The sequence below is a fragment of the Schistocerca piceifrons genome, chromosome 6 (genome assembly GCF_021461385.2).
Source record: "Schistocerca piceifrons isolate TAMUIC-IGC-003096 chromosome 6, iqSchPice1.1, whole genome shotgun sequence".
Lineage (NCBI taxonomy): Eukaryota > Metazoa > Arthropoda > Insecta > Orthoptera > Acrididae > Schistocerca > Schistocerca piceifrons.
This window is the reverse complement of record NC_060143.1, coordinates 10,200,658-10,216,388: the sequence shown is the minus strand read 5'-3', so window position 1 is coordinate 10,216,388 and position 15,731 is coordinate 10,200,658. Positions and strand designations below refer to the sequence as shown.

Genomic DNA, 15,731 nt, shown 5'->3' with positions numbered 1-15,731 from the left:
AATATTCAGAAACGTAAAATTTTGCACTTCATAAAAACTAAAAAATGTGGTATCCCGTGACTATAATATTAATGAGTCACCGTTGGAATCAGCCAACTCATGCAAATACTCATGTGTAACACACTATATGGCTATGAAATGTAATGGTCACATAGGATCACTTGTGGATGAAGCTGATGGTAGACTTCGGTTTATTGGTAGAGAATACCTGGGAAGTGCAATCAGTCTACAAGAGAGTTTGCTTACACATCACTCGTGTGAACCATCCTAGAGTATTGCTCAAATTCATGGGACCCGTACCAGATAGGACTGAGAGGGGGCATTGCACATATACAGAGAAGGGTGGCATGAATGGTCACAGGTTTTTTTAATCCATTTTTAGGTGTCACAGAGATGCTGAAGGAACTGGAATGGCAGACTCTTGGAGACAGATGTAAACTATCCCAAGAAAGTCTATTAATAAAGTTTCAAGAACCAGCTTTAAATGATTATTCTGAGGGTATACTACAACCACCTACATATCACCCACTCAGGGATCGAAAGGATAAGATTAGAATAATTGTTGCGTGCACAGAGGCATTCATTCTTCCTACACTCTATACGTAAATGGAACAGGAAGAAACCCTAATAACTGGTGCAATGGGACATAGCTTCTGCCGTGCACCTCACGGTGGGTTACAGAGTGTAGATGTAGATAGAGACATTGTTGTGTAGTAAGAGCCACTTACTATTTTGCCATTTTACAGGCGGTTGGATGATGTTACTCTGCACTCCGACACAGTTCATGAATAGAAGACAATTTTCATAGCATTCTTCGCTTTTTCACCTCTGCCATTTCACTGTTCTTGGGCCTCTGGTGTAATGGTGGATCCACATTTTATTTAGTCACACAACATCACCAGAACTTGAAGTGACGGGAACATGCCAGTTTCATATGACACCTGTTTGAAAATTTAAACAGAACCGTTTCAAAATCACGCCAAGTACAGTTGTGCCCTAGCAAAATTTCCCAAAATTTCATCATAATTTACCAGACGTATCATTCCACCTTTACAAACAGAATCCAGGGAGTAATTTTATCAAACCCAAATGGGCACAGAAAAGGAAGTTGTTAGTGTAAGAATACAATTACATTTGAGTCTTCAAAGAATGAACCCACTTTCATTGCATCCAAATATGTCAAGTGTTTAACTGGTGTGCTGTAGGTAAATATTTTTGCTTTATTTATGGTCTGTAAAAACAGGTAGATTAAGTGCTGCACAGAATCATAAATTAAGTTAAATTACACCACCAAAGGAGATATTATGTCACCATTAATAATATTTAAATGTTATTGTTCTGTTTAACAGCGGAGGAGGATGCTCAGTTGATACCAGCAAATGCCAGTAGAGATTGCATAGCACAGAGTTGGTTTCGATTTCTACACTGCCTTGGAAACCCAGTGAACCTTTGTCGTCCCTCAGTTGTAAGTCAGACCCAGAAGTTCCTGCAGTTTGCAATAATTAGTGAAACTGTCGTCGATCCTAGCCAGCATCCATGTCTTTCAGCACTGCCACTAATCTTTCTAAAAGCAATAAAAGGGATTGCAGGACTAGTTGATGCTTTCTTGGGTAAGTACACATGACAGCTGGTGTGTGATGGATAACTGCATGAAAATTTCTGTGTGTGTGTGTGTGTGTGTGTGTTTTTTTTTTTCTTTTTTTTAAATGACAGTGTTAGTATGTCAGAACTGTTACATAAAGAGCATGCACAGTTTCATTAATGGGATCATTAACAAGAAGTGTTACAGCAGTTTAAACTATATGACTAATTATCCATCTCTGCTATATGGTATGTTAATTATACTGCTACTACTAGTACTAGTAGGTGTATTTGTAACTTTCTAATTTATCAAATGTGTTGTAATTGGTAATTCATTCATGATACTCTTTTGGCTTAGTAAGTTCCTTATGGGGAAAGAACTATCTGCGGTTACTTGTGTATGGACCCATTTAGGTGCATTCGGGATAACCTTTGTTGGTTGGATGAGAATATTCTAGTTTTGGGTTTGCTAGAAATACGTTGCAACTGGGTATAAAAAATTTGTCAACTTTGATGGCCATTTTATCACTCATTGTCGAACTCAAAGAATTGACCACCAAAAGTGTTATGTGCCTTTTAGGTATGCCCACTCAGAGTAATAGAACAGTTTTTTTTTTTACCATAGTAGTAAATAATTAGGATGACATCTAGCTAGCTCCATAAATAGCATAGGTAAGAGCTATCTATTCTCCAGTAGCTTGTAGTTGTAAAACCAGATATTCAAGAAGTGCAAGGGTAGAGTGATGTGTCAGTGATTAGGCTTTGAAAGGACCAATCATATCTGAAACATTGAGAGACCACACGTTGTGCTTCACTGCTTTCATCACTGCAAGAACTTAGTTACTGATTCTTCAATTATCTTTGGTTGTGATGCCCTTTGACTCACAACCATTTCATAGTTTTGTGTCAGGTGGTTTAAATTTGGCCAGTGACTCGCTGTGAAGGTGGCTGTAAGTTTATCAACTGAAATACTGGAAGGAGAAATAATACTATCATGGGTGCAAGCCTGAAAGATGATTGAATAACCTGTTAAGTATCTGTTACTTGTGTCAACTACTTGGTATTATTAACTCTCAATCAGTAAAGAGGGTGTGAATGGGTGGACACATGTAAAACCAACAACAAAGAAATCTGTGTGTGAGTTAAGGTTGCAAACTCACTGCCACAATGATTTTATTATTCATAACTATTCTCAACAGTCCTAGAAGGTGTTTCAGATCCTTCACATGGGAAACTGAAGAACAATATATTTTTTTTTATTACCCTGAACCACCTTAATTTTTCTGATGACATTGTGCCGTTTATCTCTAAAGCAATTACAGTACAACAATAAATGTATGAAACTTAAAAGAGTAAGTTTAAAGAAGGCCTGAAAATCAATCACAATATGACTAAAATAATGCATAATCAATGTTTTAAGAGGACAAAGTAAAGACTAACTATGAGATCTTAGAACTAGTTCATCATGTTAGGTATTTAGGTTGTTTGGAGGTAACAACTGGATGAACAGCAATAGAAGTAAACAGAAGAATAAAAACGGGGTGGATTGCTTCAGGTAAACTAAATAGGGCTTTCAAAATTAAGCTGGTGATTAATCTGAAAAAATAAAGTTAACAAACATTGCCTAGTACAAGTTTTGACTTATGTCTTTTAATACAAAAACCAATCAAAAGCTGAGGGTTGCTCAAAAACAATGAAGATATACATAGTGAGAATTACTAAAGGGATAGAAAACTGACAGAGTCACCAGGAAGCCCACTGGAATGGAGAACATAATCATAACTGTTATGAAAATGAAGTAGAGGTGGACTGGACGTGTGGACTGGTGAAAAGATGGTAGATGAGACCAGAACATTACTTGCTCCACTCCAGAAAATAAGCAGATGCCCATACAATGATCGAACAAAAGGTGGATAGGCATCATTAACAACTTATTGGCATATAACAATTGCCTGGCTTCCAGGGAAAAGTCTGAAAGCAGTGCTCAACAAGTAGTGAATCAAATGATGTTGTTGTTGTTGTTGTTGTTGGTGGTGGTGGTGATTAGGATGGTGGTTGTGATGAAAATGAACTAAGAACATTTACCCTCTGAGAAATTGTCGCCCTTTTAGACCAAAAACTAACATGATTGCAGAATATGTCATTATAATACAGCTGCACAACACTTTTGTCTTTAATCAGACTGTTATTTTCTTGTGCAGAGATATCATGAAAATGAACACTACTAGATTGATATAGGAACAGATTATGTAACCAAAGTACAAGATGAATGAAAAGGGGGAAAATAAAGTGGATGATTCAGTCTGGTATTTAATATCCAAGATTCTTGTGAACTTGAAGATTAGGTTCATTTGTCTTAAATTAAGACCATTTATACTTACCACAATGTGCTGCTTTGCATATAAGAATTTTGGCCATGTGAAACTGCTGTCCAAGTGAAAGACATCTTCAGGAGAATTCGGCATAGCCACTCAAATAAAGAAACATGAAAGATGACTAAGTCCCTGGGTTATTCAGTGACTTATTGTGTCTGCAATAGTAAGTGTTGCAAGCATACCTAGAAGAAAGTAAATTAGTGAAATTAGCCAGTGAGTATAATCCATATGCGAAACAAAGAAGCCATTTTAAATCCCATCACACACAGTCTCCTTCATTTCAGCACTCATAAAGTTTTCACAGAAAGCTAATACCATATCATAGCTGCAGGAAAATCAGGTTAGCATAAATACTTTTTCTTGCAAGAATACATGTGAAAACATATATCAATATGTACCATCTCTCCCAAACACCTAACACAGGCTACAGATAAATAACATCAAAAATTATCATACCTTCAAACACTAGTTTCAAGTGCTGAGTTTCATGATTCTGCTTGGCTGATAAGGATTACAAAGTGTGCATCAGGTAAATGTGCAGTGTACACCTCTTCTCAGAGTGATAAGTTAATTCTCTTTCTTTGACTCGGTAATAAACAAGTCAACTGCCTGACATGTGCATCAATTTAGAGACACCAAAAATTGGAAAATCCACGATGGAATGTAACAATATCATGAAAAGGAAAGCTGCTAATCACCATGCTGAGTTACAGATAGGCACAACAAAAAGACTATCACAAATAAGCTTTCAGGCAGCAAGACCTTCAACAAAAATACACGACACAAAACACACACACTCACACACACACACACACACACACACACACACACAACTGCAGTCTCTGTCAACTGAAGCCCCACTGCAAGCAGCAGCACCAGTGCATCATGGGAGTAGTGACTGGGTGGGGGTAAGGAGGAGGCTGGGCAGGGAGGGGAAGGGATACTAGGGTAGGGGTGGGGGACATTGAAGTACTGCTGGGGAGTGCGCAGGGACGAGGTGGACAGAGGGTAGGGCAGCTGTTTGCAGTCAGAAGATTAGACAGACGGCAGGGGAGAGGTGGGGGTGGGGGGTAGCGGAAAAGGAGAGAAGTAAGAAGACTGGGTATGATGGTGGAATGAGGGATATGTGGTGCTGAATGGGGACAGGGAAGGGGCTGGATGAGTGAGGACTATGGCTAATGAAGGTTGAGGCCAGGAGGGTTATGGGAATGTAGGTTATATTGCATGGAAAGTTCTCACCTGCTCAATTCAGAGAAGCTGTTGTTGGTGGGCAGGATCGATGTGAAGCAGTCATTGAAATGAAGGGTGTCGTTTTGGGCAGCGTGCTCAACAATAAGGTGGTCCAATTGTTTCCTGGCCACAGTTTGTCAGTGGCCGTTCAACTGGACAGACAGATTGTGGGTTGTCATGCCCACATAGAATGCAGCACATTGGTTGCAGCTAATCTTGTAGATCACATGACTGGTTTTGCAGGTAGCCCTGTCTGTGATGGGATAGGTGATGTGTGTGACCAGACTGAAGTAGGTGGTGGTGGGAGGATGTATGGGACAGGTGTTGCAGGTAGATCTATTACAGGGATATGAGCCATGAGGTAAGGGTTGGAAGCAGAGATTGTGTAGGGATGGACAAGTATATTGTGTGGGTTTGGTGAATGACAGAATACCACTGTGGGAGGGATGGGAAGGTTAGTGGGGAGGACATTTCTCATTTCAGGGCATGACAAGAGATAGTCAAAACCCTGGCAGAGAATGTAATTTTGTTGCTTCAGTCCGGGGTGGTACTGAGCTACGAGGGGAATGCTCCTCTGTGGCCACTGTATTGTGAGACTTTGGGAGTTGGTGGGTGACTGCAAAGATAAGGCATGGATTATTTGTTTTTGTACAAGGTTGGGAAGATAAATACTGTCTGTGAAGGCTTCAGTGAGACCCTCGATATATTTCGAGAGGGACTGCTTGTCACTGCAGGTGTGATGACCACGGGTGGAAGGGAATTCTTGGTATGGAACGGGTGGCAGCTGCCGAAGTGGAGGTATTGCTGGTGGTTAGGGTGTTTGATATGGACATAGATACTGATGTTGCCATCTTTGAGTGTGGCGGTCAACATCTAGGAAGGTGGCTTGTTGGGTTGAGTAGGACCAGGTGAAATAAATGGGGGAGAAGCTGTTGAGGTTCTGGAGGCATGTGGATAGGGTGTCCTCACCCTTGATCCAGATTGCAAAGATGTCATCAGTGAATCTGAACCAGCTGAGGGGCTTGGGATTCTGGATGTTTAGGAACGATTCTGCTAGATGACTTATGAGTAGGTTAGCATAGGATGATGCCATGCAGGTGCCCATAGCCGTACCCCAAATTTGTTTGTAGCTAATGCCTGCAAAGGAGAGGTTATTGTGGGTGAGGGTATAGTTGCTTATGATGACTAGGAAGGAGGTTATTGGTTTGGAATCTGTCAGGTGTTGGAAAAGGTAGTGTTCAATTGTGGTAAGGCCATGGGCATTAGGGATGTTGGTGTAAAGGGAGGTAGGATCAGTAGTGATGAGCAGGGCACTGTTTGGTAATGCGATAGGAACTGTGGAGAGCCTCTGGATGAAATGGTTGGTGTATTTTATATAGGGGGGCATTCTGGGTAGTTGGGTTTATGGACTTTAGGAAGCACTTAGAAGGTAGGAGTGCTGGGAGTGGCAGGGGTGAGCAGCGAGATGGATTCCAGGGAGAGGTTCTAGGATGGGCCTAAGGATTAGAGGAGTGACTGGAGATCTTGCTGGATTTCTGAAATGGGGTCATTGTGGCAAGATTTTTTGGTGGATGTATCTGTCAGCTGGCAGAGTCGTTCTGCCAGGTAATCCTTGTGGTTCAAAACAATAGTGGTGGAACCTTTGTCCACAGGTAGGCTTAAGACGTTGGGATTAGTTTTTAAATGGTGGACTGCAGTTCTTTCTGTGGATGTAAGGGTAGTTTGTGTGTTGAGGGATTTGGGGATTAATGATGAGGCAAGGTTTGAGGTTAAGAAATTCTGGAAAGTTAACAGGGGGTGATTGGGGGGCAGTGGGGGTGGACCACAGTTGAATGGCAGAGTGAACTGAGTCAGGCAGGTTTCAACATTGGTCTTTGGTTGAGTCTGATTATTAGTGTTGGTGACAAAAAAGTGTTTCCACTGTAGGGACCGGGAGAAGGAGAGAAGATCTTTAACAAGTCCTGTGTAATTTGCATTTGGGAATGGGGCAAAAGTTGAGGTCTTTAGCAAGGACTGATATTTCTGTGGGGCTAAGGCTTGTGGAGGAAAGGTTCATGACTTTGTTTCGGTTCTGGATTCTGTGTGGTGGTGGGAGTGAGTTTTGGAGGGTGGGGTAAGTGTAGTAGGTCTGCGAGACAGGGTTTCTCAGCTATGAGGGGATGTGGAGGAGGTTGTTGTAGAAATGGTGGAAGTGGTACTGCAAGGCGGGAGCTGGGTGGAGAGTTTTTTGAGGTGGAGTTGTACATGTTTTTCTAGTTCCTGAAAGGCAAGAGTTTCAGTGTGTGTTACGGGTTCCAGGAATTTGGGCTTACATAACAGAAGAATTTTGCGGATGGAGAGAAGGTACTGCAAAGAGGTTTGGGCTTTATTGATATGGTTTTGCAGGACAGTATTTCTGAGGGGTAAGGATTGGCGGAATATGAACAGATGGAGGTCATTGTGGAAGGAGGGGTGGCAGCTGGAGATGGGTAATTTGATGTTAAGGCCATTTTGGAGGATTCCATGAGCCAAGCAACAAAGCAGCAGTATATGGGACTGGGTTTTGGCTAGGGTTTAGGAAGCTTTTCTGTATTGATGCGGATGGAAGGAGTAAGGATCCATGGTTGTGGAAAAAATGCGTAAAATTACATAAATAACTGTAGAATTACGTCTGAAAAAATTCACAAAAATACACCCAAATACGTGAGAAAAATCACGAGAAGGATGAAATGGATGCAAAAGGGGGAAACAAGATGAAATCTGAGGGGAATACGAAAACTCACTAAAATTGGTGTGAAGTCACAACAAAATCAAAGAAAATATATAAACAATAAGAAAAATATATTACTATGGGTAGCAGACCTGATGGTGGATAAGTGTGAAAAAGGGGGACGGCAAATGTGATGGGATGAGGTGAAATTAGTGGGTGCGCACTGGGGTATAACAGAGAAAGAGTGGGAGTGGGGAGCGGTTTGTAGGATCCGGGGTAGGGCTATGGGTACCCGCATGGCATCATCCTATGCCAACCTTTCGTGGGCCAACTAGAGGAATCATTCCTATACACCTAGTATCCTAATCCCCTCACCTGCTTCAGATTTATTGATGACATTTTTGCGATCTAGATCGACGATGAGGACACCTTATCTGCATTCGACCGGAACATCATCATCTTCTCCTCCATTTACTTCACTTGGTCCTACTCAAACAAACAAGCCACCTTCCTAGATGTTGACCTCCACCTCAAAGATGGCTACATCATTATCTATGTCCATATCAAACCTACTGACCACCAGCAATACCTCCAGTTCACCATCTGCCACCTGTTCCATACCAAGCATTCCCTTCCATACAGTCAAGCCACCCGTGGTCGTCACATCTACAGTGACAAGTGAAATATACGGAGTCTCACTGAGGCCTTTACAGACTGTAATTATTGACCCAACCTTGTAGAAAACAAATCTTTCATGCCTTATCTTTCCAGTCACCCATGACCTCCCCAATGTCTCCCATCCAGTCACAGAGGAGCATTCCCCTCATAACACAGTACCACCCAGGACTGAAGCAACAGAATTATATTCTCTGCTGGGGTTTCAACTACCTCTCATCATGCCCTGAGATGACAAATGTCCTCCCCACAATCCTTCCCACCCGTCCCACAGGGTTATTCTGCTGTCCACCAAACCTACACAATATACTTGTCCATCCCTACACAACCTTTGCTCCCAACCCCTTACCTCATGGCTCATATCCCTGTAATAAACCTAGATGTAACACCTGTCCCATACATCCTCCCACAATCACCTACTCCAATTTGGTCACAATCATCATCTATCCCATGAAAGACAGGGCTACCTGTGAAACCAGTCATGTGATCCACAAGCTAAGCTGCAACCACTGTGCTGCATTCTATGTGGGCATGACAACAAACAATCTTGTCTGTCCACTTGAATGGCCACCGACTAACTGTGGCCAAGAAACAAGTGGACCACCCTATTGTTGAGCATGCTGCCCAGCATGACACTCTTTATTTCAATGGCTGCTTCACAGCATGTGCCATATCTATCCTGCCCACCAACACCAGCTTTTCTGACTTGCGCACATGGGAACTTTTCCTGCAATATATCCTACATTCCTGTAACCTTCCTGGCCTCGACCTTCGTTAATCATTGTCCTCACCCATCCAGCCCCTTCCATGTCTCCATTCCAGCACTATGCATCCCTCATTCCACCATTGCTCCCAGTCTTCTTATTTCTCTCCTTTTCCACTGCACCCCCCCCCTTCCCCCTCCTCACCTCACCTCTCCCGCCCATCTAACTTCCCGACTGCACATAGCTGCCCTACCCTCTCTCCACCTCATCTCTGCGCATTCCCCTGTCCTTCCCCCACCCCTACTCTATATTCCCTCCCCCTCCCCACCCCAGCCTCCTCCTTAACCCCACCCAGTCACCACTCCCATGATGCACTGGTGCTGCTGCTTGCAGTGTGGCTTCAGTTGCCAGAGACTGCAGTTGTGTGTGTGAGTTGCATTTGTGTGTGTGTGTGTGTGTGTGTGTGTGTGTGTGTGTGTGTGTGTTGTCTATTTTTGATGAAGGTCTTGCTGGCTGGAAGCTTATTTGTGACATTCTTTTTGTTGTGCCTATCTACGACTCAGCATCTCCGCTATGTGGTGAGTACCAACGTTCCTTTTCGTAAAGTTAGAGACACCAGTTACTTAAGTTAATGTCCTTGTGCTAGATATCCAGAGCTGAATTTCGCCAGTTTTAGAATATCTTTCTGAATTCGGTAATACAATAGCTTTGACAGTTAAACAACTGGACTCATATTCAGATGATGAAGCTACTTCTTTACTGTTTATATCAATACTGTTGTTCCTCAATACCATCTGTTTAATTTCACCATGTTTTGTGTGCAAAAAACCAGATAAAATAACAAAATCACAACATACTAAACAGCATGTTTCAAGAAGATTAATCCAATTTCACAAGACTTTATTTTCTTCATGAATAAATTTGTTGTTGTTGTTGTGGTCTTCAGTCCTGAGACTGGTTTGATGCAGCTCGCCATGCTACTCTATCCTGTGCAAGCTTCTTCATCTCCCAGTACTTACTGCAACCTACATCCTTCTGAATCTGCTTAGTGTATTCATCTCTTGGTCTCCCTCTACGATTTTTACCCTCCACGATAACCTCCAATACTAAATTGGTGATCCCTTGATGCCTCAGAACAGGTACTACCAACCGGTCCCTTCTTCTTGCCAAGTTGTGCCACAAACTCCTCTTCTCCCCAATTCTATTCAATACCTCCTCATTAGTTATGTGATCTACCCATCTAATCTTCAGCATTCTACCATTGCACCACATTTCAAAAGCTTCTATTCTCTTCTTGTCCAAACTGTTTATCATCCTTGTTTTACTTCATACATGGCTACACTCCATACAAATACTTTGGGAAACGACTTCCTGACACTTAAATCTATACTCGATGTTAGCAAATTTCTCTTCTTCAGATACACTTTCCTTGCCATTGCCAGTGTACATTTTATATCCTCTCTACTTCGACCATCATGTTATTTTGATCCGCAAATAGTTAAACTCGTTTACTACTTTAAGTGTCTCATTTCCTAATCTAATTCCATCAGCATCACCCAACTTAATTTGACTACATTCCATTATCCTCGTTTTGCTTTTGTTGATGTTCATCTTATATCCTCCTTTTAAGACACTGTCCATTCTGTTCAACTGCTCTTCCAAGTCCTTTGCTGTCTCTGACAGAATTACAATGTCATCAGCGAACCTTAAAGTTTTTATTTCTTCTCCATGGATTTTAATACCTACTCCGAATTTTTCTTAGGTTTCCTTTAATTCTTGCTCAATATACAGATTAAATGATATCGGGGAGAGGCTACAACCCTGTCTCACTCCCTTCACAACCACTGCTTCCCTTTCATACCCCTCGACTCTTACAACTGCCATCTGTTTTCTGTACAAATGTAAATAGCCTTTCGCTCCCTCTATTTTACCCCTGCCAACTTCAGAATTTGAAAGAGAGTATTCCAGTCAACATAATCAAAAGCTTTCTCTATGTCTACAAATGCTAGAAATGTAGGTTTGCCTTTCCTTAATCTTTCTTCTAAGATAAGTCGTAGGGTCAGTATTGCCTCACGTGTTCCAATATTTGTATGGAATCCAAACTGATCTCCCCCGAGGTCGGCTTCTACCAGTTTTTCCATTCCTCTGTAAAGAATTCGCATTAGTATTTTGCAGCTGTGACTTATTAAACTGATAGTTCTGTAATTTTTACATCTGTCAACACCTGCTTTCTTTGGGATTGGAACTATTATATTCTTCTTGAAGTCTGAGGGTATTTCACCTGTCTCGTACATCTTGCTCACCAGATGGTAGAGTTTTGTCAGGACTGGCTCTCCCAGGGCTGTCAGTAGTTCTAATTGAATGTTGTCTACTCCTGGGGTCTTGTTTCGACTCAGGTCTTTCAGTGCTCTGTCAAACTCTTAACGCAGTATTGTATCTCCCATTTCATCTTCATCTACATCCTCTTCCATTTCCATAATATTGTCCTCAAGTACATTGCCCTTGTATAGACCCCCTATATACTCTTCCCATCTTTCTGCTTTCCCTTCTTTGCTTAGAACTGGGTTTCCATCTGAGCTCTTGATATTCATACAAGTGGTCCTCTTAGGCAGTATCTTACCCCTAGTGAGATAAGTCTCTACAGCCTTACATTTGTCCTCTAGCCATCCCTGCTTAGCCATTTTGCACATCCTGTCGATCTCATTTTTGAGACATTTGTATGCCTTTTTGCCTGCTTCATTTACTGCATTTTTATATTTTCTCCTTTCATCAATTAAATTCAATATCTCTTCTGTTAGCCAAGAATTTCTACTAGCTCTCGTCTTTTTACCTACTTGATCCTCTGCTGCCTTCACTACTTCATCCCTCAGAGCTACCCATTCTTCTTCTACTGTATTTCTTTCCCCCATTTGTGACAATTGTTCCCTTATGCTCTCCCTGAAACTCTGTACAACCTCTGGTTTAGTCAGTTTATCCAGGTCCCATCTCCTTAAATTCCCACCTTTTTGCAGTTTCTTCAGTTTTAATCTACAGATCATAACCAATAGATTGTGGTCAGAGTCCACATCTGCCCCTGGAAATGTCTTACAATTTAAAACCTGGTTCCTAAATCTCTGTTTTACCATTATATAATCTATCTGATACCTTCTAGTATCTCCAGGATTCTTCCATGTATACAACCTTCTTTTATGATTCTTGAACCAAGTATTAGCTATGATTAAGTTATGCTCTATGCAAAATTCTACCAGATGGCTTCCTATTTAATTTCTTACCCCCAATCCATATTCATCTACTATGTTTCCTTCCCTCCCTTTTCCTACTCTCGAATTCCAGTCACCCGTGACTATTAAATTTTCGTCTCCCTTCACTACCTGAGTGATTTCTTTTATCACATCATACATTTCATCAATTTCTTCATCATCTGCAGAGCTAGTTGGCATAAAAATTTATACTACTGCATTAGGCGTGGTCTTCGTGTCTATCTTGGCCACAATAATGCATTCACTATGCTGTTTGTAGTAACTTACTCGCACTCCTATTTTTTTTAACTCATTATTAAACCTACTCCTGCATTACCCCTATTTGATTTTGTATTTATAATCCTGTATTCACCTGACCAAAAGTCTTGTTCCTCCTGCCACTGAACTTCACTAATTCCCACTATATCTAACTTTAACGTATCCATTTCCCTTTTTAAATTTTCTAACCTACCTGCCCGATTAAGGGATCTGACATTCCACGCTCCCATCCGTAGAACACCAGTTTTCTTTCTCCTGATAACCACGTCCTCTTGAGTAGTCCCCGCCTGGAGATCCAAATCGGGGACTATTTTACCTCCGGAATATTTTACCCAAGAGGACACCATCATCATTTAACCATACAGTAACGCTGCATGCCCTCGGGAAAAATTACGGCTTTAGTTTGCCCTTGCTTTCAGCTGTTCGCTGTACCAGCACAGCAAGGCCGGTTTGGTTAGTGTTACAAGGTCAGATCAGTCAATCATCCAGACTGTTGCCTCTAGAACTACTGAAAATACTGCTGTCTCTCTTCAGGAACCACATGTTTATGTGGCCTCTCAACAGATACCCCTTCGTTGTGGTTGCACCTACGGTACGGCCATCTGTATCGCTGAGGCGCGCAAACCTCCCCACCAACGGCAAGTTCCATGGTTCATGGAGGGGGGAATGAATATAGAAACACAGAATGCATCTTGTGGGTAACTTATGCATCAAAGTGTACCTTGGTACCAGTTCAAGAGTGCCCATATGATTGATAGTTTGTAAGGGGGATCTAGACCAAGGGTATTGAAAATTTTTTAATGTTTTGGAAGATGAATGGCGAATTTTAAACAGTGACGAAAACATTTCAGTTCCAACTCTGTTAAAATGCTAAATAATACCGACTTTTACATGATTTTCGTGAAAGAGAGACACCTAACTGCGCTATATTTTTTCTGTTTTGTTAGCAGAACGGGGTAGGGAACGATCCCTCTTGCCCAGGTACGGATGTCCATGTACCAGTTGTCAGTTGTAATATCCCATCTGTGTGTTGTTGGTAGGGCTCTACAAGGTGCAGCTCACTTCCTCATGTGCTCTCACATTCATTAGCCATTACCTGCTGAGTTGAGACAGCAGCAACACAGCAATAAAAAGAGTTTTACATTCTCCATTTCAAGAGGTAAAACTTGGCTACACCTGTATGGCATGGATTTCATTGAGAGTATAGCACTGTCTCTTCTATAGCATAAAGGATGTATGGTTCTTGAATTGACTCTTGGCCTCTGAGATTACTTGATCCCTCCGCCACACACTGTCAGGTGGCTTGCAGAGTATGGATGTAGATGTAGATATGTGATTTTATTTGTATAGCTTTGTGAAAGACAATCTATGCGCCTCCCTTTCCAATAGCTTGGGATAAATTGTGACACTTCCAGGAAATAGCAGTGAATGCAGTAACTCTGGGCATGCTAACAAAGGTATTGAATAAGTTTGACCATCATATGGATGATTTTTGTGCATCTAGTGGACTACACATTGAACGTTCGTGAATTACAGATGAAAACTTTATTCCCAAACTTTGTTGTCAGAAGTATCCCAAGGCTGTATGTGAATACATGTAAAAGATATACCTGTGCGAAATGTGATAAAATCTTTGTAGTCCTATGCATAAAGTTAAGGATGCCCCAAGTCTTTGTCTTCATGTACATGGAAGGTATAATTTTGTGAAATTAGGTGACTTTTTGAGACTCCCTATACTTCCAATGAAATGTAAAATGTCAGTGATGAAGGGTTTTCTACATCTACATCCATATTCTGCAAACCACTGTGAAGTGCATGCCAGTGAGTATGTCCCATTCTACGGATTATTACCTCCGCTCCCCTGCCAATCCCATTCTCACATTGAGCAAAGGAAGGATGGCTCTTTAAATGCCTCTGAGTGTGTGTGTGTGTGTGTGTGTGTGTGTGTGTGTGTGTGTGTGTGGGCGTGCGCGCTATGGAGTTGTAGTATATTTTTGGAGTCATCATTTAAAGACAGTTCTTGATACTTCGTAAGTAGGCACTCTCAGGATAGTTTGCATCTCACTTCAAGAATCTGCCAGTTCAGTTCTTTCAGCATGTCTGCGACAATCTCCCGTAGGTCAAAGAAAACTGAACCTACATGATGGTTCCATTTCATGTCCCCACCAAGTGTTACACCCAGGTATTTGTATGAGTAGATTGAGTCCAACTATGACTCATTGTGTTATAGTTATGGGATACAAGGCTATTTTTCATTTTGTGAATTGTACAGTTTCGCATTCCTGAATGTTTAAAATAGGTTGCCAGTCTTTGCACCAATTTACGCCATATTAAGCTCTGATTATTTTGGCATCTTCTTCAAGACTGCTCTTCATTATAGATAACTGCATCATCTGTGAAAGTCATATGTTACTATCAATATTTTCTGCAATAACATACAACATGAACAGCAAGGGATGCAAAACACCTCCCTGTGGAACACCCAGAGTTACTTCTACATCTGCCGATGACTTTCCATGTAAGATAATTTGCTGTGTCCTCCCTACCATAAAATCCTTACATATTTCCTTATGATTGTACTGATAATAAGCGTAGGTGCTGTACTGAGTCAAATGACTTTTGGGAATTGAGAAATACTGCACTTACCTGACTGGTTTGCCTGACTGGTTTGATCCTCGGATTTCAGTATGACATGTGAGAAAAAAGTGCGAGTTGGATTTCACATGATCGATTGGAAACCTTGTTGGTTGACATCGAGGATGTCATTCTGTTTTAGACATCCCATTATGTTTAAGTTCAGAGTATGTTCTAAGATTTTACAACACATGAAGTCAAAGACATTGGACAGTAGTTTTATGGATCACTGATACTACCATTTTTTGGGAATGATTGTGACCTGTGTTTTTATCCTGCTAATGGGCATCGTGTTTTGTTCGAGGGATGTACAAGTATGATAGAT

General features: G+C 41.4%; 1 protein-coding gene across 10 annotated transcripts in view; it reads left to right on the top strand.

The window, feature by feature from the left end:
- The window catches only part of LOC124802474 (ral GTPase-activating protein subunit beta), a 398,111-nt gene that overhangs the window by 76,044 nt on the left and 306,336 nt on the right, over positions 1-15,731 (top strand). For all 10 annotated transcript variants that reach the window (XM_047263273.1, XM_047263271.1, XM_047263272.1 and 7 more), the window contains one exon: positions 1,350-1,610. In XM_047263273.1, the coding sequence (XP_047119229.1) occupies positions 1,350-1,610 (261 nt within the window). The remainder of the gene's footprint in view (positions 1-1,349; positions 1,611-15,731) is intronic.